At 49.1% G+C, this 24,539-nt stretch overlaps 1 protein-coding gene and 1 long non-coding RNA gene across 4 annotated transcripts in view; both read left to right on the forward strand.

The window, feature by feature from the left end:
* Window positions 1–21,364, forward strand: part of SHISA6 (shisa family member 6) — a 159,076-nt gene extending 137,712 nt beyond the window's left edge. For both annotated transcript variants that reach the window (XM_068209282.1, XM_068209283.1), the window contains 2 exons: window positions 10,032–10,196; window positions 16,712–21,364. In XM_068209282.1, the coding sequence (XP_068065383.1) occupies window positions 10,032–10,196; window positions 16,712–17,262 (716 nt within the window). In that variant the 3' untranslated portion in view covers window positions 17,263–21,364. The remainder of the gene's footprint in view (window positions 1–10,031; window positions 10,197–16,711) is intronic.
* A 992-nt stretch (window positions 21,365–22,356) lies between these two features.
* LOC137485312 (uncharacterized) lies at window positions 22,357–23,370 on the forward strand. 2 transcript variants are annotated; one of them, XR_011005265.1, is made up of 3 exons: window positions 22,357–22,387; window positions 22,448–22,646; window positions 22,705–23,370. It is a non-coding gene; the product is annotated as an uncharacterized lncRNA (long non-coding RNA). The 2 variants fall into 2 exon arrangements; XR_011005264.1 differs by lacking the exon at window positions 22,357–22,387 and having other exon boundaries at window positions 22,395–22,646.
* The last annotated feature ends 1,169 nt before the right edge of the window (window positions 23,371–24,539 follow it).

Here is a 24,539-nt window from a genome sequence, read left to right on the forward strand (position 1 = left end):
GTGTGTTTAATGTGAATGGAAATATTCCTCTGGCAGTGCTGCATGGCTGATGGCTCCCATTGGCATTAAACACAGGACCATATTTTCAGTAGTGTGCACAGGGAAATATGGCCCAGTCTTTTCTAACTGTGCTGATCAGCCTTTGTTTCCCACTTGGTTTCCTCCACCTCGTCCCAGCCTGGAGATGGTTCTTTGCTTCCTCCATGGCCAGAAGCTGCCCCTCTCTGCTCAGCCCTGTCCCCCAGCCCTTCTGTCCCCTCCTTTGGGTTTCCCTGAGCAGCAGTGGAGCCTGGGCTGTGTCCCCCCTCCCTTGGAGGCAGCCAAACCCTGGCAGCTCCTGGCTCCACTCAACCCCAGGCCAGTCCAAACCCCTGTTCCCTGGTCTCTGTGCAATCAGACCAACCTCTGATTGATCCCTCAGGTCTCCTCTGCTTCTCCCCTCTTCTGCTGCGGCCTCGTCTCAGTCCTGTCCGTGTCCCTCCCTGCCCCCTTTGCCTTTGGAATGTGATCCATTCCTCCTGCTGTAAGCTCTCAGTAAATCTCATCTCTATCACTTCTGGCAGCTCTGAATCTCTGTATTTGTTACTCTTTTTGTCCTGGCATTTGTTCTGAATTCTGAAACCTCATCCTGGCTATTCTGGAGCCGATTTATTGCAAGTTGTGTTCACGTATAGAAATCTCCCTGCTGCTAAGGAGGGTGGGAGAACAATTGCCCTTGGAAAGATCACCCAAAACCTCGGGGGTTTCTCCTTCCCAGAGGAGGCAGGCATCTCTGCAGCCTGCAAATTGCTTCCATGGTAAGCCTGTGTTATTAGGACTTCATTTTCTGTCTTCCAAACACTCCAGGAGGAAGAGTGTCAGCTTTAAACTCATCAGTGCCACAGCAGTATTTATTGAGCCTGAACTGACAGCCTCCAATGTTGCCTGACTATTTATTCTGTTTACTTTTTTACTTTCCTGAGGAAAAAAAGAAGAAGAAGAAAATGGAGAAACAGGGTTGAAATTGTGTTGTCTTCTCTTTGGTCTTGGAACTCATTCTTAAAATCCAGCCCCTGCTGGGTTCTGAGCTGCCCTTGACCCATGTCTGCCCAGGAGCTTTAATGCAGCTCCAGCACCAGGGTCCCATTGCATCCAAGAACTCCAGGGAATGTGACAAAACAATTCAACTTCCCTCTGCACCTAACAGATGCTTTGCTTTTTTATGTGCTTAAGAGACAAAAAATGAAGGCAGATTCACTCATGGTCTTGGATTCCTTGTGCTTCCTGTGTTTTAATAATTGGGTTGTTCCGAGGGACTCGGATGAGCTGACTACAAATGAGTGTGTGATTCAGAGGTACATCTTTCCTCTGAGTTATCCAGATGGCCATGGCTGCTTTTGTTCCTTATATTCATGTGTGCTCTTGCTGGTGAGCCATTGCTCGGTGAGTCTGAAAATATATTTGGACTTTTCAAGTAAGACATCAGAAGAGCTTGCAGGGTGGCACAGAGGGCTGGAATGAGTGCTGGGAAATGGGATATCATGGGGAAAACAATTCCCAGCGGGATCAGAAGTGACCACAGGCAGCTGAGTCACAGTGTTCTGCTCTGAAAGCAAAAGCAGTGAGAGACTCCAAGTCAAAAATACAATTTATTAGGAAATGGAAAAAAGAAAACAAAATACATGCAATAATACAAAAGAAAAACCACGGACAGAGTCAGAAAACAACCTGACACCCTTTTTGGTCAGGGTGTGGGTAGCAGTCCAAATTGGAATGGCTGCAGTCCTCCTGGAAATCCTGTGGAAAAGACTGAGTCTGGTGTCCCAAAAACCCAGATTATATCCAGGTAGGAATGCTTGGCTCCTCCCCGTGGGCGGAGCATCTCCCCATGGGATGTTATAGCTCTTATCAGTCACCAGTGACATTCAATAGCCCGTTATCAGCAGATGTCTCCCCTGAGAGAGGATTGGTTGTGGAAGAGATAAGGAAAGATGCTCACTTAACAGAAGACAACTGCCATACAGATGGCGAATGGAATACGTTTTGCCTTGCAGTCTGGGACACACAGGAAGTGTCCAAAGCCAGGTTGGATAGGTCTTGGAGCCCCTGGGAGGTGCACTGGATCAGCTTTAGGGTCCATCCCAGCCCAGCCCATCCTGGGACTCTTCAGTTCTGTGACTCTCCCAGCCCAAGGGCTGCAATCCCAGGATTTCAATTCTGCTGTGGTTGAGGGCTCTGAATTAACCACAGTGACTCTGAACATCCCACATCTGCCAGAAATCCCTTGTTTTTTTTTCTGCTGCTGGACTATTCCTGCCCCAAATTCCCCTCCCCCGGACACCAAATGTCCCATTCCAGAGGTATCTACAGCCCTTTAGAAACCTCAGCTGAAAATCTGCTTCTAGTGACAGAATTTAGACCCCAATTCCACTGAAATCTGAATTTTCATGTGGATTTCCTTAACTCTAGACTTTATTTCTACCTCAGCTGCAGATTTGAGCTGCAAATGAAGAACTGTACAGCAGTTTTAGGAAATGTAGTGATTTGTATGTAAAATATGAGTGGGAAGGAGCAAGTATTAGGCTCTAAGCACAACCAAGTTTTACATATGAAATGCAGCTAAATCTTTTGATACATTAATTTATCTTGCTTAGATATTCAGCCTTCATACAAAATAAGCACATAAAATGATTTTCCCCCATAAAAACATTAAAATATGAAGGAAAAAATCGAGCTGGGGGCACAAAAGAGAACTGAGCATCAGCTATAACAGAAATACACATTGACTGCCTGGGCTCAGTTTCTGTACAGATTATTGCTTTATTTTTTACTGCTACTGAAGTTTCATCTCATTATATTTAGTGCATATATAATTATCCTAACCTAAAGAGCACCTAATAAACATTTTTTTTACATCTTTATAAATACCAAGCGCATTTCCAAATAATATGGTTAGAAGGAAGTTCATATCATGACTTTTATGTCAGTTAATTGCATTTGACAATCATCTCAAAAAATACTTGGTAAAGCACCATGAGCAGCAAATTACTTCAAGGTTTTTATTTGGCCAAGAGTTTTTCCATGGATGATGCCGGGGATTGCTCTGATGGAGGCAAATTTCATTTTATAGCTGTATTTGTGTGGGCTTTTATCAGTTCCCTCTATATGTACTCATGTATGAGTGTGGACCTTCCCTTCCCTTCCCTTCCCTTCCCTTCCCTTCCCTTCCCTTCCCTTCCCTTCCCTTCCCTTCCCTTCCCTTCCCTTCCCTTCCCTTCCCTTCCCTTCCCTTCCCTTCCCTTCCCTTCCCTTCCCTTCCCTTCCCTTCCCTTCCCTTCCCTTCCCTTCCCTTCCCTTCCCTTCCCTTCCCTTCCCTTCCCTTCCCTTCCCTTCCCTTCCCTTCCCTTCCCTTCCCTTCCCTTCCCTTCCCTTCCCTTCCCTTCTTCCATCTCCTATTTTTTTTCCTCTTCTCTCCTTTCTTTTCCTTCTTCTTTCTCTTTTCTTCATTTCAAAAATCCAGGGCATCTTCTTTCCCACACACTAATAGGGCTTTGGGGGATATATTGCTGAAAAAATCCTTGCATCAATTTTCTAACATCAGACCAGAAGCTTCAATTTGGGGCAATCCCAGAAGATATGAAAATGATTCCCTATTCTGTCACATCTCCTCCAGCAATTTGTTGAGAGTTTTGTGTCTATTGTGTTTAAGACACTGTTTACAAAATCATAACAATTAAGGACTGTTTAAATTAGGTTTATCCCCAGCAGAAATATATGGGGGAGAAGGAGAAGATAATGAGATGTGCAGCACACAACCCACAGAACAGCCAGATCCTGGATGTCCTGGCCTTGTGCAGGGCTGGAATGGCAGTGGGGATGATAATTCACTTGGGGGGAATTTTGGAAGGAATTTGAGATGGGACCTCTGAGTTGTTTTTGATGATGCAGTTTCTTTTTGTTATCTTCTGCCTAGGCAGGAAGGGTGAGTCCTGCTCACATCTTCACAGCATGGCTCAGAGGGTCACAAGACCCTCAGTTACAAGACCTTTTAAGGAGTTATTGACCAATAAAACACTGCCAACAAGGATATTTATGGTTTTAACCCAGTCCTTAAATATTTCATCTTATGGACCCATGCTACAGTGTAGGCTTTTTTAGCCAATCATGTTATGGCACACAAACCCACAGTGCTGCATTCTAAACTCCTTGTTCACCGCTGTAACTACTTTATTTTTTCTAGATGTTAACCTCTGAAACTCCAAACTTTCCTCTGCTTAGCTTAACGTGTCTCAGCTTTAAACTACAAATCCACATTCTCACTCCCAGAACCTGAGTTTGGGAGCCTTTCCCAAGGTCTCAGATCAAACCCTGGGTTTAATTCTGGAATCCCTGGCAGTGTCCAAGGCCAGGCTGGATGGTGCTTGGAGCAGCCTGGGACAGTGAGAGGTGTCCCTGCCATGGCAGGGGTGGGATTGAGTGGTCTTTGTGATCCATTCCAAACCAAACCAAACCAAACCATTCCATGCCTGTGTGACTTCCCCTTTGGGATCCCCTTTGGATCCCTCTCCCTGTCCTGACCATGAGGCCCTTGCAGAGCTGGGGGGAGGTACCAGTTTGCAATAGTCTCAAAGCCAGCAGGAAGGGGTCCCAGCCCCAGCTCTGCACAGCCCTGGCTGCTGGCAGCTCTGGTGCCAGAGCCAGGTGTTTTATCTGCACCCCCCTGCAATGGCAGCACACTCCAGGATGAGCAGACCCTTTGCTCTAACTGCTCTGTGCAATTTTAATTTCTGCAGCTCTCCCTTTCAGTTTAACTGGCAGAGTTGCTCCTCTCAGCGCAGCTGTGGGGTGCAGTGTTCAGTGGAGCACTCTGTGTGCCCAGGGGCCTTTCCACACTGATCCCCCTCTGGGTGACAGCACTCGGGTGTCATTGTCACATGCATTGTCCCCCTGCAGTGTGTGCTGCATCCCTTCCCTCTGCACCTTCCTCCTTCAGGCTGCTGCTCAGTTCTCAGCCAGGAACCCTGCAAGACCCAATGCTCTAGCCATCCTGACAGACACAGGGCTTTTAACGCTGGCTCGATTTGAAATCCTCCATCTCCAGCTCACATAAATGAGGGCAGCTACTCGCTGGAGAGCTCTGATTTACACCACAGAGGATCTGACCTGGAAATGTAGAAACCTCCTGGAGATTAGTCATGAGAAATGCAAAGCACTATTAATAACAGCGTTTGTAACGCGAGGAAGCAGAAGTGTGAAAACACAAACACTCAGGATCTATGTTATAAATGTTGACTCTGAGAACATCAGTTTATTTGCCTGCCCTGACAGCGTGTCACTTCAGGATGGCCTGGGAGCTCTGAGCCCTGGCACAGAAGGCTCCAGAACGTCAGCAGTGCCACCAGATTTTCCTGAGGAATGGGGCCCTTTGTAAGAACTTGCGTCAGAATCCGAGGCTCTGCGTCTGAGCCTTCAAAGGGCTGAGCAGAAGGCAGTGCTGGGGGAGCAGGGAGAGCTCTGACAGAGGGCTGGAGCTCTGCTGAGCTGGAGCTGAGCAGCAGAAGGCTGGGTTGTAGCAGCTTCTCCTAGGTGACATTGTTTGCTTTCTCTGGGTGAATGTTTTAAAAGGCATCTGTTGAAATGTCTTGCAGAATTCGCACAACATATGTGCAGACTCAAATGCAAATCTGCAGCACATCCCTTTTGCCACTTGAGCTTTGTTTAAAACTTTGCCATCAATTCATATTTTTTTTTTCTGGGTATCATCTGCTCCTGTCCTTGAACATGAAAGGTTTTGTGCCTCATGTAAACACACTTTGAAAGTGTCTTCCGACAAGAGGGGCAGAGCAAGATGTGACAAGAAAACTTCAGGTCTAATCTGCACAGCTCTGGAAATCCTGAAGCTTCTCTGGGCCCCGAGCTTGCAGAGAAGTTGCAAAACACTGGCAGAGAAATGAGGCTCTGCCTCAGCCCAGAGGGGCTTTGTTTCCCTGGTAGATGGCAAAGCAGCTGAGTGCAGGAGTGAGCAGAGCAGTGAATTTGTGTGAATCCTCCTCCACTGCCTCCCCCAGGCACAGCAGGGCTGCAGGACCCACAGCCACCTGCTGCCACTCCCAGCCCGTTGTCCTGTTTGGACCAGTGATGCCTCGGGGTGGCCACCTAGAACAAAGGCTGGACAAGATCAGTAAAGTGGGTATTTATTAAAGGCCTTCAATAGATTCACCCTGGGCAGTCAAAGCCTCACAGAGGCTACGCCCAGGATGGACAATGGTCACCAGTTTTTTTTACACAGATGCAAGTTTGGTTTATTTGCATATCAGGGGTTAATTCTCCAATTATAACTTCAGGTAATGAAGTCATGTTCCCCCAGTTTGCTCCCCCACAATTCGCTTTTGTTTACACTTTTCAGGGCCTGTGGTGTGTCCTTGGATCTCAGGCCCAGAGGGATTGTTCTGTCTGACCAAAACGTGAAGGCAGTTAACGACACTTTCTATGGAGTTCAGAGCTGTGCACTAATGCACTGCAGGATCTGAAAAATAGAAAAGCTGAAATCCTAAGGCACCATCAGGGTGTGGTAGGAGCACGGGCAGTCCCTCCAGGGCAGCCCCTTCCCCAGTCCTGTGCAAGGGTGTGAGAGAGCAGGAGCCTCTCAGAGCCTGGCCCAGGGATGCTCTGGTTCCTATGAAAATACAGCAGGGCCCAGACTGGCCTGGCAATTCTGGCTCATGAAGCAGAAGAAATGCACCCACCTGGCCTGGTGGGGCTGCAGAAGGAGAGACTGGGGCTCCAGGAGGAGAGATTTGGGCTCCACAGAGCTCCCTGCTCCCTTCCTGAGCTCCTTGTGCCAGCGTGGAGCAGCCTGGTGAGCTCCGGGCTGGGCTGTGCCCCTGCCAGGGCTGGAGCATCCCTGCTCAGGGCACTGTGCAGCCAGGGCTGTCTGGAGGGTGAGGAAATGCTGCAGAGCTGAATCCCTGCCGAATGAATCGGAGACATCAGCAGAATTTTAAAGCCTTGCATTGGCTGCACCAAGGTGGGGCTGTCCCCAGGCTGTAGCAAAAAGAGTTTGGAGCCCAAGAGAAATGGCTGGGTGAGGTTCCTGTGGCTGCTGGGTGTCCTCTGTGCTGGCTGAGCTTCACCTCCTGCCTGCTCCTGTGCCAGGAGGGATGGTGTGTCAGAAAATGGGCACCAAGTGGCACAGAGAGGAGAACGGGGACCAAGCCTGACTGTGCAGGTAATCCCATGGACAGAGCTCGTTTTCCAGTGCCACCTCCAGCTGGGATGATGGGAATGCTGGGGAACACAGTGTACAACCTCAGCTGCCTTGCAGAGAATGGGAGAGCTTTTATTTGCATCCTGATTGTTGATTCTGACCTGCAGCTTCCATAGGAGGCCACAAGCACCACAAACAAAGAGGAGAGAGACCAGAGACCAGAGACAAGTGTATGGAGTGAACAGCTGCTGAGAAACTGGTGCTGAACTGCCCTCAGAATATAAATTGCATGAGATATTTCTCCTTACTAGAGCACCTCAGTTCTCTGATCTCCCCCTCAAGCTACATTATGCAAAAGACATCTGAAATTAGCTTTGGTCATTTCAGTTTATCCCTTATTTTGCTGAGTGATGGGCAGTGGATTTCAAGGTGACTTCTGGTTTGCCAGAGTCATTCTGCTCTGTTCCTGACTGCCTGGATGGGAAGAGCAGCAAGAAGATGAAGTGATCCTGCAGCAGCCCATCAGATAAATGTGTGGCATTAATTTCACACACCTCATGCAAGCAGTCAATTAATGCTCCTGCTCTGGCACCGAGCACAGCTCCGTGCGTGTGACTGGGCTCACTGCAGCATGCCCAAACCTCCATGAAAATGGAGATTAGCTACAGGTTCTGCCTGAGGAATTTGCAAAGAGATGTTACCCCGGGGTCCTTGCCACACAAGCAGGAGGAGGAGTGGGGACATGGTTTCAGTGCTGATCCAGCCTCTGTTTGCTTGGTAACATGGAATCAATTGTTTCCAGCCCCTGATGAATGCCACGCACTCCCTGGTCCTGCAGGCAGTCTGTTAGGCATGGATTGAAGTCCACAGCAAGGAAATGCTGCTCTCTGAGAGGTGACACTCCAGATCCCTCGGGTCTGTGCTCTTTCTGCCATGCCAGAACCCCGTTCCAGGAGAGCAGAGAGGAGCAGGAGAAAGGGGAGAGGAGATTTATGGACCGAGGTGGTTCTTGCATTGGTAGGAGGAATTTTTCACCTGTGCTGGATTCTGTGAGAAAGAATTCCTTTTTTTCTTGCAGAATTACTGTGAGAGTAATTCTATAACTACTGAGGCAGGAGTGCCTCAGCCTGTCTTTGACACTGTGCAGTGCTGAGGGTGGGTGACGGGAGGTTTAAAACATCCAGGGGAACTCCCAGTGGGAGAAAAGTTGTGGAAGCAGCTCTAGATTCCCGTGCAGACACACAGGTGAGCTGCTGGGTTCATTTCCAGGCTGCAGGGGCACTGAGGACACGGTGACATGAAAAATTCAGAGAGGAGGAAAACGTTCTGCTGTCCAGCAAACAGGGCTCCACACGGCAGAAAGGCAGCAGGGGAGGAGGTGGCCTCACTCTTACAGATGTTTTTTGGAGGAAACAGATTCACTTAGGACTCAGGTCCAGAAAAATGTGTGTGAAATATCTGCACTCTACTTGGGTGGATTTTGCTTTGAATTTTATTTTTTCTGGGAAATGGGAGAAGTTGGCAAGTGTATGGACACTGCACAAAGCCAGCAGTTTTCCAAGTGGAATTCCCCTGCTGCTCTGTTCCTTCTGGGCAGAATCTGTGCTTTTATTTCAACCAGCCCATGGTGCAGAAGAGGCAAGAGGGCTTGGGGCAGGTGAGTGCACACTGATCATGCATTGCTCTTCATGGGGACACTTAGAGATGTACAACAGGAATGTGTGAACCCAAGACTTGGCCATTCTGCTGCTCCTGCAGAGAATTTACCCTTCTGATTTCATTTTCAGACCATACCTGAAGTGGCCACCTCCTTGGTCTTTTGCCTCAGCTACTGGACCCCGTCACTGCTGTGGGGTCTGACAGAGCCCACTGCTGTCTGTTCTGGCTCTGCTCCCAGTAATTGAAGTTCCTGCTTTGTTAAATGCTTTCATATCTGCCCATTTTAATATCTGAACACCTGGGAGTTATAACTGCAGCTCAACAGGTCCCTGTGCCATGGCTGGGCTGATGAAAGACCATTTTCCAGCTTGCAGAGGAGGAACAAGGTTTCAAACCCCTGCAGATAGTTTGGATTTCATTTTTAGCACTGGGCTCAGTGCTAATCTTTACTGCCAGTGCCCTCAGCATTAGAATTGTGACAGAGGGCACTGGGACCCTGCCTGGGGACCCCTCAGTGACCAACAAAATGAACATCAGTAGAGGAGCATCTTCCACCCCTCAGGGATAGGGATTTCCTGCCTCAGGAACCTCCCCAACACCTTGCCTTGCCCTCTGAGTGCCCCCAGAGGTGTCCCCAGCCCCAGCTCACAGCCCTGAGTGCAGGGAGGTGTGAAGGTTTGCAGAGCCCCACAGCCCCAGAGCCAAGGGCCAGCAGTGCCCCGGAGCCTCCAGGTTCAGAGAGGATTCATGAGCAATCTGGCACACGGAGAGGGCAGCTGGACCATCGTGATGGCCCAGTTAAAGAACCCCCCAGACTGGTTTTGTGTTCCTGAGGATGGGGAGGGCACACTGTGGGGGGTGAAGGTGAGTGATGCTGCCTGAGCACCTGGCACAGCCCTGCATGCCCGGGGTGAGTGCCAGTCCAGCCCCGTCCCTCTGGGACAGCTCCAGGGGATGTGAGGCAGCACTTTGCTGTCCCCATGATGGCTGGGCACAGGAAGCAGCACCACAGGATCCATTTCTCCCTGATCTGCTGGTGCCAGTTTGAATCATGCCCAGGAGCCTGTGGCTGAGCCTGGCTCGGGTCCAGCGTTGCTCCCTGCTGCAGCCTGTGGGGGCAGCCAGCCTCTCTCCATCCCCTGGGGACACGCTCTAGACCTGCCTTTCTCTGCTGTTTTTTTTGCAGACAAGCCACGAATGAACAACATCCTCACTTCAGCCACCGAGCCCTACGACCTGTCCTTCTCCCGCTCCTTCCAGAACCTCTCCCACCTTCCAGAACCTCTCCCGCCGTCCTACGAGTCTGCTGTCAAGACCAACCCGAGTAAATATTCATCTCTGAAGAGACTCAGTAGGTGTCAGCTCCTTTCCTTCCCCCTGTGTCCGGTTTGTTATCCAATAAGGAATAACCTCTTCCCTCAGCTGGCCACTCCCGGGTTGGCATCTCCAGCAGTGATTCCTTTGGCTCTCACTCCCCAGCAGGGATGGGTGTAGAAATTTCATTTCTGGGACAGCACATGTGGTTATTGCTGTGCTGCCCCCACCCCTCTGCTGGGATCTGCTCCTGACAGAGCCATCCAAGGATCCTTTATTCCTCTCTGCTGAGGCCCAGCCTGGCTGGGTGCTCAGAGCTGCGCTTGGTACAGCCAGGGCAGGGACCTCACCAGCCAGGGGGGCAGCTGGAAATGCCAACAGAAAGATGCTAAGGTGGTTGGGAACACCTTTTCCAGGAGGAGCCCTGCCTGCTTTGGGCAGGGCTGCAATCCATGTGCTCCATGGTGTGTGTCAGAACTGTTCCTGGCCTGTTCCATGCTCAGATCCATTCTCTGTTCCATGATGTGTGTCCAGACCTGTACCGTACTCTGATCCACGCTCTGTTCCATGCTCTGTGTGTGCCCAGAGCTGCTCCTGACCTATTCCATGCTCAGATCCACGCTCTGTTCCATGCTGTGTGTGTGCCCAGATCTGTTCCATGCTCAGATCCACGCTCTGTTCCCTGCTCTGTGTATGTCCATACCAGTTCCATGCTCAGATCCATGCTCCATTCCACACTCTGTGTGTGCCCAGATCTGCTCCTGATCGTTCCATGCTCAGACCCACAAGGTGTTTTGGGTATTCCAGCAGGTTTGCCCTATTCACACTCGTTAGCATCTCTCCTTTCCTCTGTGGATGGATTGCACTGCTCTGCCAGCAGTTCTGTAATGCTCCAGTTCATCCCCTTTGCTGGTCTCAAACACTTCAGCTCCAGTGGGATTCTGAAACAAGTGATTTTTGTGCAGGAAATGCTCTCTGCAGACCTACCCTGCGTCTGTAGTTTCAATGAGCAGTTCTGAGTGCACTCAGTGCTCCTGGAGCCTCCCCTGCCCCTCTGGGCAGTCCCTGTCCCACTCAGGGGACCCCTGGCAGCCACCAAGGACACTGAGCTTGTCTTTGTCCCTTGGCTGGAGAGGGGTTCAGTCAAAACCTTCAATATCCACCCCACCAACGCCAGCAGGGAATCCCTGTCACAGCTGGACATGAAATGAGTACACAGAAGCTTGGTGAGTTCAAGAGAGAAAAAAGAGCCAGTTTTATTTCTGACCTCTCAATATATAGAATTCCAAAAGTGGCAGTGGATTGGAGGATGGAATTGCCACCTCTCCAACCACACTGGCCAAACCAACAGCCCATCAGTTCTCTCCTCCCACAAAGAAGAATGCAAAACAATCATTTTTTAAATGAACAGTGCATGAGAACTCCAGTAGAAATATGTAACCATTATCAGAAGGCTAAAGAAGTTTTATGAGAACTTTAAAACTTTCAAAAGAACTATAAAAGAAAACTTTTCACTTTTAAAAATCAGGGCAACATATCCCCGCTCCCTGCAGGGCAAATCCCTGTTCCCTGCAGGGCAAATCCCACCCCCTGGGCCATCCAGGGCAGGTGTGGACAGACTCCAGTGCTCTCTGCAGGACACCAGCCCAGCCCCCTGCACAGCACCTGGCAAGTGCCAAAGCCACTGCTCCACTCTGCAGTTCTGAGGAGCCAAGGAGTTTCAGCTCTGGAAGTGCCAAGGCCTCCCTGCTCCCACTGGGACTGAATACACTCAGCACCTCCAGAATCACTGAATCATTTTCTTGCAGCTGCTCCACTCCAGAGCCAAAGTAAAAGAGGCTCCCAGCTCCCCAACCTCCCCTTGCAAAGTGCCAGCAAGATAATGTTCTTATTCTGTATGAAGGAGCTGAAGGGAACACAAAAATGTGTGATATCTAAAAGCTGGAGTTCAAAAATTACTTATTGGGCATTCATTTTTTATTTAAAATTATTTCTTCCCAATGGACTCCCTGTCACAGTTAGAAAAAAATAAAATATAAAAGTAGTGAAGAGATCATTAACAAATACTTCTATTTGATCAAGATAAAAAGCATTAGATTTTTTTTTAAATCTATGTTTCAGGTGTTTGTCTGGCTTGCCAGATGGGGAAAAGTTACTTGTTTTCCTCCAGTTAGCAGAGACAGAAGGTGAAAAACCAGAGCTCTTTATCTCCCTGGCCCTTCCTTCAGGGCACAGACAACAGAACCCCACTTGGGGGGTGCTTGGGGGTTTTGGGGGGGTCTCTGAGGGGCTGGGCACCCCCTGTGCCTGGCAGTGGGATGAGCAGTGAGGGGAGGGTGTGAGGATGTGGCTGAGCAGAACAGCCGGATTAATTCCATCCTGCCTGGTGCTCCGGGGAATTGCTCTTCCCAGCGAAGTGAGAAAGGTCAGGCAGGAAGGAAGCTCCTGTTTTCAGGCATATTAAACCACTTGGTGCTGGCTGGAGAATCATCACGAGTGACTGGGCAGCTTGGAAATGTTAAAGTCAATTAAAACAAGGAGAGACAAGCCCAGAGAGGAAGCCTGCTGGAGCTGCAGAGGAAGAAAGCTGGGAAAATTACCTTTAAAAAAGGAGAGGGATTATTGTGATGGCCTCACGTGCACACACACGTGCATCTTTTCTCACCATGATTTATAAGAACAGGAAGAAAAACTGTATTTGGCTGTTCTGCTCCCCGTTCCCTTCCCAGAGCACCCCAAACATATTTGTGTAACCCTCACTTCTGTAATTCCAGTTCCAGAGGATCTCTGCTCTGCCTTTCTGCAGTGGCATCTCAGGTTGAGGTAGAATGTGTAAGAGTATTTATTTGGGGATCTCCCTCCAAAAAAAAAAAAAAAAAAAACACTCAAAAATGCTGTCTGAGGGTAAAACAGCTTAGCCTGAAGCCAAGGCAGTTGAAGCACTCAAACATTGCTGAAGTTTGGTGAGACCAGCCCTGAGTGATGTTCTAGAAACTGCCAAAGGAGGAAAGAAAAGGCAGAAAAATCCCAACCCAAAAAAGCCCAGAAAGTGTGCAGAAAGCAGAATTTCCAATCATTCCATTTCCATGTTTGAAAAAACAAGGAAAGATACGGAAGTATGGGACTGATTCAAAAATTGAAAATATCCTGTCAAGCAATACACGTGTGATTCCTTTTTGTCTGCTCACAATTTCTGCTTTTTTGAATCCTCTTTGGGAATTTTTTTTTTTAATTTTAAGCACGTCTTTGATGGAGAATCACACTGGATTGGAGTCCTATTTTGGTTAAAATTGTGAATGTCCGTTCTCCTGTGAGCATCAGTGACAGGACAAGGGGCAGGGTGATCAGATGCCAGCTGTGCCAGGGTGTGCTGTGTCCCTGCTGGTGTGATGAGGGTGGCATCAATCAGCCTGGAACGTGTCCCTGCCCATGGCACGGGCTTTCAACTGGATCATCTTTAAGATTCATTCCAACCCAAACCATTTTATGGTTCCAAGATTTCATTTCCCAGAGAAACTTTGTGTTTTTTCTATTCGAGCCAGGTCTTATAGGCTCTCATAGACAAACATCACACCCAAGATAACTCAGCTACCTCAGGTGGCATAAGAGTAGCAGGATGGCTCCTGTGACAGTGTTGGAAACAGAAAAGGTTTAATAAAAGGCAAAATAAAAAAGCTCTTTACAGAGAAAAACTGAGCCAGGGCAAGAGGTTCTTGCTCCTGCTAAAACACTTCACAAAAGTGATTACATCTTTTGTTCTCTTCTTTTTCTAGTGAATTACCTAGGTGGGACTTCTTGGCTCCTGTGCCATTGGCTATCCTTAGGTTTGAGGTGAAGTCCCCAAGGTCCTATGAGGTGTCTTTTAACTAAATTCAGGAGAGAAACTTCTGGGCTTTTGTGCCTTTTAAGGAGACAAAGGGTAACTTGTTTACTCAACAGGGGCCACATTCCTACAACTTTGGTTTAGGCCAGCTGTGCAACCAGCGCTCCACATTTCCCACCCTAAGCCAGTGGGCAGAGCTCCTGGAGCTCTGGGTTTGTTTCTTTGCTGTCCCTGGGCGCAGGAATTCTGAGGTTCCAGTGCTGTGCTGAGCTCTCCCTTGGCACGAGGCACGTGTGTGATGCAGCACATCATGTGGGAAATGAATCTGTAGAAATTCTTTTGGAGAAATGGAACTAGAAACACGTTTCAAAGGGTGGCCTTGCAAATAAGACTAGGTACTTGAAAGAAATAGAGCTGTGAAAGGTGCATTGTAGTAGGACCCACGAGGGGTAATTTTAGGTGATTGGCTTCAAGGCATTTACAGTGTAGTATGGTAGGCCTGGAAACGCTTATAATGTATTGCAATTAAGAAATAGTTAACTTCGAATTGCAATAGGGTGAATTATAACATCTGTATTGTCTCACCCTTCACATGAGACTAAAAATAAATTAGAGGTTTTTAAAGTGCCTCTCAGTTAGCCTGTCTCTAAGCCAAAAAAGAGCCTAATCCAACAGCATTCCTGCCAGGCTCTGTTCCCCATCCCTGGCTTAGGCTGGCAGCCCTCTCAGAGCCAGCAGCCTGGAAAATGTCTGTCTGGTGCTGCCTGAGCAGCTTGTTGGGTGTGACACACGGCTGTTCCGCCTCCTCTGACTCCTCTGAGATGGAGATGAGAAGCTTTTCCACACCTGGAAGTGTTCCTCCTCCTCCTCAGCATCATGGGAGGCACTGCCTGAGTGAGCTTAGAAGCATCTTTGAAATGAAATCAGCTCCCTGAAAGGTTGAGCCACGGCAGCAAAAGGCTGTACAGACCTGTACTAGGGTCACAGGCGGGGAGAGGGAAGGAAAAGGGATTTTTTTTTATCCTCCTGATGGGCAAAACATTTTAAAGTGTAGCGGCTGCTGCATTTTTAGTCTAAGGAACAACTTCAAACTCCTTCCAAGCAGCTGATTGTGCCACCTCTCTAGCAGCCCTCAGATCTTTAAACCTCACATAAGCTGGTTTGGCTCCTGCTGGCAATTACCAGAGCCAGGTGTGAGCATCCAAGCACATCTCCATTTGGGATGTTCTGTGCTTTAATTACATCTATTTAGAGTCACATGGGCAAATCCTGTGGAACTCCTCTCATCCAGAGCAGAGGCCAAGTGCCAGAGTGCTAATTGCTTCATTCCCACTCTGCAGCCAGCCTCCAGCATCGCTGCTGAGCTCTGCACACCCAGCCTGGCATTTCCAACCAGGGCCAAAACACAGAATAAAAGTGCTTACAGCTCCTGGGGCCATATGGAATTTCCCCCGCCCTCAGGCTTCCTAGAAGGTGATTTTAAAGACACGAGAGCTCGAGAGCTCGAGGCCAGGAGAGCTGCTGCCTGACATTTGCAGTGAGACATCCTTCCGAGAAGTGTTGGATGGTAAAAAATAAAGATTCGTTCCTGCAGTGTGAGCTCTGGAGAGCAAATCCCACGAGCAGGAAGCCAGCACAAGGGAGCTGTGGGTGACCTCATGCCTTGGGACTGTGTGGGCTCTGAGGAAGGGGCTGGCAGCAGCACTGGTGGCACAGATGTTCTCAGCTCCTACTTCTGGGTGTGAGGGAACCAACTCCACCTCCTCACGGATCTGGGCTGTGCACAGGGGCCTGGCAGCAGTGAAGGGAAGGTGTGGGACAGGGGATGGGAATGTAAGTGAGGGACATGGCCCAGCACAGGGTGGTGACAGCCCTGCAGGGTTTGGCTGAACTGGGTATTGCTTTTTTAAAAAATCTTAAACACCTGTGGAGTTGCTTCTTTGAATTACCAATAGGTTGAGTCAGGTCGTTGTAGCTGCTGTAGGATCCCAGTGATCTATCACGATACACCTGCAGTGGCCAACATCCTCTCTGAGCCTTCAGCATTTCTCTCAAAGCCAAAAAAAGGAGGGTGAGCATGTAGGGGGTGTGTGCTGCATTTCAGAGCAGCACAGAGATCATTTAAGATGCAGGAGCAGCAAACTGAGCAAGAAATGTTCCATGGGATAAATTCTATTCTATCAACCAAGGTTGATTATAAAAATGGGAAACGAAACCTTAGGTAGGTGATTCAGTGTCTCAGAGACCACCAAACCTGTTTTGTGATCACATTTACAAATATTTAAATGCAGTAATTAGAATGTAATGAGGTCTCTTATGGGCTCTGGGGAACAGCCATGTCTAAGGCCAGAGGTGAGATGTGCATGTTCTCAAACGGGGACCTCACCTGCTCATGTCACCCGCCCTGTTCTTTCCCAGGGTGACATTTGAAGAATGTGACAATTTGAGCAGGTGCCATTTGGGAATTTCTCCATAACTCACCTCTCATGTAAATCATGGGGTACCACGGTCTGGCCTCCACATGGAGGAGTGTGGGGTGCACTGCCCAGGGAATTGCACTGTCCCCACGCCTTTCACACTCCTCTGTCTGCCACAAGCCCTTGGTGACACCACCCACACAGGGCTGTCCATGCCTGTGGCAGGTGGTCCCTCAGGTGTCACCAGGAGGCAGCTCCAGGGCCTGGGACAGCACTCTGACCTTTCCAACCTCTCCCTTTCCCTCCCCACAGCTGACAAAGAGGCTGATGAGTACTACATGAGGAGGAGACACCTGCCCGACCTGGCAGCCCGGGGCACGCTGCCCATCAATGTCATCAAAATGTCCCAGCAGAGCAACCACCGGGACAGGCCCCGCCGTCCCATCAGGGCCATGTCCCAGGACAGAGTGCTGTCCCCTGAGAGGATCATGCCCGAAGAGTTCAGCATGTCCTACGAACGGATTCTCTCTGACGAGCAGCTGCTGTCCGCAGAGCGCCTGCACTCCCAGGACCCACTGCTGTCCCCGGAGCGGTCGGGCTACCCCGAGCAGTCCATGTCGAGGGCATTGTCACACACGGATGTCTTTGTGTCAACACCGGTCTTGGATCGCTACAGGATGTCAAAAATGCACTCCCATCCCAGTGCCTCAAATAACTTGTACAATACCTTGAGTATGAACCCGACCTCGGCCAAGCGCCAAGCGTTCGCCTCGCGCCGGCACAACACGGTGGAGCAGCTGCATTACATCCCTGGGCACCACCACCACTACCGCACCGCCAGCAAAACAGAGGTGACTGTTTGACACGACCCAGTGCATTGTAGATACTCCTTAAGGACTGGGGTGGCCACAGCACCCCGTTCTGCAGTGGCCTTATAGGCCAAGATAACCTCTACTAACTCAGTGTCTGCAAAGACTTCTCTGACAGTCCCACCCACGTTGTTTTTAAAGCCACCCCTTCATCAGTGACACAGGAAGAACTGAAGCAGCAGTCAGACACTAGTGAGGGATAACGGAGGAAATTTCCTGATGTGCATCAGTTTCTGTCAAAGAAAGCCATAGTAATCAATGGCTCCTTCCAAGGGCTCACCTGCATTATCCCATAGTTTCCATGAATTCAGGACTTTTCAGTTGCTCCAAGGAGAAGCAGCCTGAGACAGGGAGGAGGAAATGCAGCTCCCCCATCCTGGCAGGAAGGGGCCTCGTTCTTGGTCCTCATGTTTGGCCTTTCTGTAGCAAGTAGGGAAGTTCTGGCTGCTGGGGTCACCCCCAGGCTGCTCGACACCCGTCAGCACCCACACATCTGTTCTTTGTCACCCTTGGAGCAAATTCAAGGGCAGACTTTCCCATGGGACTGGCAGATCTAGGGACAAGAATAGTCTGGCTGAGAAATAAAGTTTTAGTTTATATTAAATATACTCATAAGGTAAAAACATACTAGTGCCTACAAATCGCCTGCTCTCTCAGTGTAGGAAGTAGTGGGGTTGATGTGTTCAATAAGCACAAATATGCTGAAATGCTTGTTAGACCCTTTTCTCCACTCATTCTAGTAGCTTGGTGTCTCCAACATGTAAATAGAAAAGAGGAAGAGGGTTTCTCTTCCTCCAGCTTCTTGCCACTGCTGAACCTAAAGCACCAGAATCCGTTCAGCTCCACACTGCTGACCTGTGCTGGGGGAGGCCCCGACCCCACCGAGACCCCCGCGAGGCAAGGCTGCCACGCCTGTCACCCAGCCTGGATTTCTCCCCAGAAGTTTATTTTCCTGATAGCATTTTCCATGGCCCAGTTCCCCTGTTTCTGAACGTTTTCTCCTCCCATTTACAGCCTAGAACTCCATATGTAGCAAATCTTTGTCCAGCCCTTTGCAGAGGCACAAGGCTGAGGGTGTCTGTTTACCGAAAAGCAGGTCGGTAACTTTCCGTGGTTTTCTCTCCCTGCAATGGCCTCCCAAGAAAACCTTCCAAATTCCAATTCCACTGAGTCCCAATCCTAACCATGAAGACAGTTACATTTCATGCATATAAATTATATATCCAGCATAATTATAATTAATGGGCATGTTGTATATCTGATATAACGCTAATTAGATACTGTATATTTGTAAAATCTTTAAAACATAGACTCGTGGGTCCAGAATTTGTGAGGGTTTTACCTTTGGCTTTCCAGACAGATTGGGCTTTGCTTTGGTTTTTTTGTTAGATTTGGGTTTGGATTTTCTTTTCTTTTTTTTTTTTTAACTCTTTGATTTGTGTTCCTATCAAATTCTGTAGAACCGATTCCCACCGGAACACACTTCTGCGGCCAGAAAAAGGTCTCAGAGGGTTTGAAGGCCAGCCAGGGCTGGTGCTGGAGCTGTGGGTGCTGGACACTGTCCCCGGTATGCCCTTGAGGCCCCAGCTCATGCACATACCCCGTGGGTCAGGGCAGGCACACTCCCTCCTCGGGCTGAGATGACGACTGACTTCAGGCTGTGAGCACGTCCCTTGCACTTCTCTTCATGTCCCACGTCCCCTCGCCGACTCTTTTCCTACATGATTCATCATTGGGCATCCCTGAACTTTGTTCTGCCCTCCTCCCTCCCCTCAAATACCTCCCACCTCCTGGCCTTAATGACATTGCCAGCCCAACTGTGTCAAGTCCTGTAGCAAACAATGATTGTAGGGCGTGAGTCTCCTGTGGAGGCTTTGGTGCAGCACCAGGTTTGTCTGGTGCATGGTAGGCAGGAGGAGCATGTCCTTACCCCAGTGGGACGTACAGGTGGGCCTCAGTGGGTTGTCCAGGTGGCCTTTCTCTTTCCCAGGCTGTCCTGGAGCTGGTCCTATTTCCAGAGCTTTATCCTGCCCCATCTGATGGAGCCTGTGTTGAGAAGGACTCCATCAGTGAGAGGTTACTGGGGCTTTGTTTGACGGAAACTGAGCTGGGAGGGAATAAATAAATAAATAACAGTCTCCAGGGTCAGATCCTGCAGCCTTGGGCAAAATCACTCTGGGCAACAACCAGAACTGTCTGTGGATCAGGGTGGCAGTCCATGGCACGGGAAGCATGAGAGAGAACAGGCTCACAGGCTCACACCTCGTCTCCTGCCCCCTCCCTTGATGGACACTACTCTCCCCTGACTACCTCCAAGCTCCTCGGCTCAGTCCCTGGATTTTTCCTCCCAGAAGACAATCCCTGTGAAAGCATTACCCTGCTGACCTTCCCACAGGCCAGAGGTGGGACTCGTGTGAAGAGAAGAGAAACTCTCCTGGCTGATGGGGAGGCAGCCGCTGCTGAGGTTCTGGGGCTCTTCCACTCTCTCTTGGCCCAAGAAAGACAAGGAGATCTGAACACTGTGGCAGAGCAGAGTTCACTGTAGAGTCTCCAGGAGCTGTGGTGGCAGAGTTGGAGAAGAGGTGATGGTGGGAGGCTGTGGGTAGGTGAACACTCCTCTCTCTCCATGTCCATAGCTGTGTGTCTCAAGCTCTAGTCCTCATCTAAATGTTCCATTTGTGAACTAAGAAGTTGCTGGACCAGATGCAAATTTGGAAATTTTTCATTCAAGTAGCCTGTGCCGATGCTGAGCTTGGCCATTTGACCTCTGAGTCTTCTACTGTTGTGGCTAACAAATATCACAGGCCCTCTGCTGACGTGTCTTACCTGGGCAAGAATCCTCCAGAGAAATCTCAGCCTCATTTCTTTGTCTTTTTTCCACCCACTCAACTGTTTAAAGCAGATGTGTCCCACAGGGAGCCTTTTTAGGCCAAATCTCTTCAGGGACTCTGCCACCACCACAGAAAATTTTCAGCAAATTTCCTTGGGAAGGAACTGTGCCCTGGATACCACCTGGGCACCATGTGTTCCCACAGCTCTCTCTGTGTGCTGGGAGGGGTTGATGGATGGGGCAGTGGCATTTCAGCACACACAGGTGTCCTTAGGTCATTTTTCTCCCTTATTCCTGAGAATTCTGAGAATTTGTCTCTGAAAGAACACTTGGTCTGGGACCGAGTGTCATGACCCACAGCCTGGTCCCCAGCACTTCAGTTCCCCATGGTCCTCATGTGATGACAAAGGGAATTTCCAGTTCTGTGGAGGGATCAGACCACAAGGTCTGTGAAGTGCTTTGAGACCCTCTCACAACAGAAACTGTAGAGCAGCAAAGTGTTTTTGTTAATCTTGTTTGTCATTGTCCTGATGCACGGTGTGTGATGTGCCACAGTCCACTCTGCCCAGAAGGAGAGTGCTGGGGTGGGATTGCCCAGATTCCCACTGCTCTCCTCCTGGTCAGGGTCCTGGCAGGCTGCAGCTCCAAGGGATGCTGTTCCCTGCACTGGGACCTTCCTGCTTCCTTCTCCTCATGTCTGAGTCACCACAACATCCTGCACTCAGGAGAAAAGCGGGAAGCAGCCACATTCCTCTGTACAGTAAAATATAACCTGCCTTGATTAATCTCATATACTCTGAAGAATTGATCTGTATTTTCTCCACCCCCAGGTGCAAACAAACACCTGGGGAGTGTCCAGTTCCCAGAGTGCATGTGCAGGGACTGGGGGAAGGGGATGTAGAAAAGTTTATAGTATTTCCTACAAGCTGATAATTATTTGCATTCCCTGAGCAGCAACATGTCCTGGATGGCTGCACTGGGTTTTATACAATTCTCTGTGTATGTGTATATAGATATAAATATATATATACACATACATACTGTAAAATGCAATCAACACGTTCTGACTGCCCCTGTACCAACCGAAGCTTCCAAACTGTGTTGAATCATTCTTTGAAATGTGGAAAACTATTTTTAATGAACCACACACAGCACCACATGGAACAGAAACTTTGTCATAAAAAGCCTTCTAATGCCAGTGAATCGTGTTTTAAGGAAAAAAAAAAAAAGAAATATTTTTCAATGTTTTAATGTTCCTTTTATAAATGATGATCTGTTACTTGGGGATGGGGGTGGGTGGGAAGAAACAGATACAGTTGTCCAGGAGTAAGCCCTCCTTCCCTGGCCTGGATTTAATTTCTGTCTGCTGAGCCTGGCTGGCTACAAAGCTGCTCCCAGGAACCTGAGCTTCCCACATGCACATTTCTGTTCTGTCAGAAGCATTCCCACCAGGCATCTGCAGGAGCTTGGCATCAGGTTTTTGTAGCTCCTGGTAGCTGGGAAGACATCCTTATTTTCTTCCACCACCACAAAAAAAATCGCCATGGAAAAGGGTAATTTTAATTGTGTTTGAGATACGTGTTCTATTTGTGATCAATTTGCCATCTTCAGCTCATGGAGAAATAGCTTGTATTAGTTTAGTTTCAGATTTACTGAAGTTAAGTTAGTTTAGTTTCCAGATTTAATCTGGAAGGAGGGGCTCTGCTGAAGTACCTTTAGCACAAATACATTTCGTGTTCAGGTGTGTTTCAGCTGAGTGAAAGAAGGGAAATGTGTGAGAAAGGGGCTTAAATATTTTCCTAGCAAGTGTTGTTAGAAATAAGCCCGTGTTGGGGCTGCTCCTTGGGGAACAGCCACTTCTGTGCTGTGTGTCCACAGGCAGGTGGGAGAAGGGATCATTCCCAGCTCTCTCCGTGGTGAGAGAGAGGTGCCCTCCCCGAGCCCAAATCCTAGCTGGGAAAAGGGCTGGCATTCCCAACCCAAGGGCGAGGGGAGAGTTGAATGGGGCAGTCCGAGCATGTCGGTGTTAATCTGAAAGAGATCTCTGCTCCCAGCACCCCAGGTTTCCACCGTGGCCACACCATGTCCAGGAGGTCTCCATGGCAGGAGGTCTCCATCCTGAGAGGTCTCCATGCCAGGAGGTCTCTCTCTATCCCAGGAGATCTCCATCCTTGGAGCTCTCCATCCCGGAAGATCTCCATCTCTCCATTCTGGGAGGTCTCTCTCCATCCCAGGAGGTTTCCATCCCAGGAGATCTCTCTCCATGCCAAGAGATCTCCATCCCTGGAGGTCTCCCTCTGTCCCTGAAGATCTCTCCCCATCTTGGGAGGTCTCTCCCTATAACAGGAGATCTCTCTCCATCTCTGGAGGTCTCTCCCCATCCCTGGAAGTCTCTCTCCATCCTGGGAGGTCTCTCCCGATCCCAGGAGGTCTCTCCCCATCCTGCGAGGTCTCTCCCCATCCCAGGAGGTCTGTCCCCATCCCAGGAGATCTCTCCCCATCCCTGGAAGTCTCTCCCATCCCTGGAGATCTCTCCCCATCCCGAGAGGTCTCTCCCATCCCGGGAGATCTCTCCTCATCCCGGGAGGTCTCTCCCATCCCGGGAGGTCTCTCCCCATCCCGGGAGGTCTCCATCCCACCCCGCTGCTGCGAGGAGCTTCTCCCCCTGACCCTCTGCTCCGCCGCCGCTCCCGCCCGCCCACAAACCCCTGAGACATTTTTGTAGCAAGAATTTCTTGGCTCTGCGAAAGACACTTCTTACTGTAATATTTTTAGTTTGGGGGACAATATTTCCTAAGAGGGGTTAACTGGATACTTTTGTGCTTTAGCCCAGTTTATGGATTCCATGTTTATTATACAGTAGTACTGAAGAGGAAGTACATTTGTATCTGTAACTTTGCACAGACTCTTGGTTAACCATTAAACAAGCTTCAAGATAAGCAGTATTTGACTGTTTTTCTCTGTATTATTCTTGTTGTTATACTTACCTGTAAAAGCACATTCTGTATGTACTGTAAACAAAAAATATTATCAGTTTAGTAAAATTTAGAGTCTTAAGGATTTTTCCACTTTTGTCAGTAACAACTATTTATGGATTAAAAAATAAAGGCAATTTCAACATATAAATTGTTTCTTTTTGATATCTATTGGGGGGAAATAAAAGCCATTTTCTTGGCAGCCTTCCCAATCTTTGTAACCAGCGTTTGAAAGGTAGATACCTGTGATTCTGTGTGTAGTTAAATAGCATCTATTAAAATGAATGCTGCAAGGTCTGGAAGACTCATTATTTTTATGTATTTATTTACTGCATTTCATCATCTTGCCAGGAAAAAGCAGGGGGAGCAGAGAGACATTACCACTTGCTGTACAATTTTGTCTCACAAGCCTAGTAGATTTTATTTTAAAGTTGCCCTTCCTTAAGTTTGCCTCCATAAACCATGACATTGTCTCCATGTAGAAAGCCTTGAATTGCAAAGTTGGAGCCTGTGGAATGTCCCACGGTGGTGAGGCTTCCACAAGGGCTTTGCTTTTGCCCTTGGCAGTGGAGCACACACAGGATTTTCCCCATCACCCTTCCAGGATGTGAAAGCTGTAAGGAGGTCAGGGTGGGTCTGGCTGAGCAGCCCCCACTGCCACGGCAGAGGGGTCAAACTGCATTTTCATTTCTGCCAGCTCTGAACCTGGGTTTCCTTACCACTCTGTCCAGCTGGGAAACGTGGCAGGGATTTTTTTCCTTCTCTTTTGTGAAGGAAACGTAAAATTTCATATTTCGCAGTGCTTCCCACTGCTGCCTTGTGTGTCCCACCACCCACTCACCAAGCCCCAAGGTCTGTTTTCCTTCTTTGGCACATTGGGATTGCCCAGCCTGGAAAAAAAAAAAAAAAAAAGTCTTCAGGATGAGCTGACTGGGGCCTTTCAGTGCCGGAGTGGAGCCAACAGGAAAGGTGGAGAGAGACTCTTTACAAGGACACAGGGAATGGCTTCACACAGAGGAACTGGGTTTAGAGGGATAGTGGGAAGAAATCCTTCCCTGGGAGGGTGGGCAGGCCCTGGCACAGGGTGCCCAGAGCAGCTGTGGCTGCCCCAGATCCCTGGCAGTGCCCAAGGCCAGGCTGGACAGGGCTGGGAGCAGCCTGGGACAGAGGGAGGTGTCCCTGCCATGGCAGGGGTGGCACTGGATGATCTTTTATGTCCCCTCTAACCCAACTCAGTTTGCAATTCAATTATTGTGTATCTTTCTGTTACTTTGCTGCTCAGATTTAGTAGACCAAACTTAAGTAGATCGAACATTAGTAGATCAAACAAGCTTTGAGGAGCAGCACGACCCCCTTATCTTCCAGAGTGGGTCCAGAGGGAAGGCAAGGCCCTTTTGTAGCCCTTTGGCCAGGCTTGTGGTCTCCTGTGTGAGCAGAGCTCAGCCATCAGGCACAATCAGCACTTC

This window comes from Anomalospiza imberbis, chromosome 19 (genome assembly GCF_031753505.1).
Source record: "Anomalospiza imberbis isolate Cuckoo-Finch-1a 21T00152 chromosome 19, ASM3175350v1, whole genome shotgun sequence".
NCBI classification, from domain to species: domain Eukaryota; kingdom Metazoa; phylum Chordata; class Aves; order Passeriformes; family Viduidae; genus Anomalospiza; species Anomalospiza imberbis.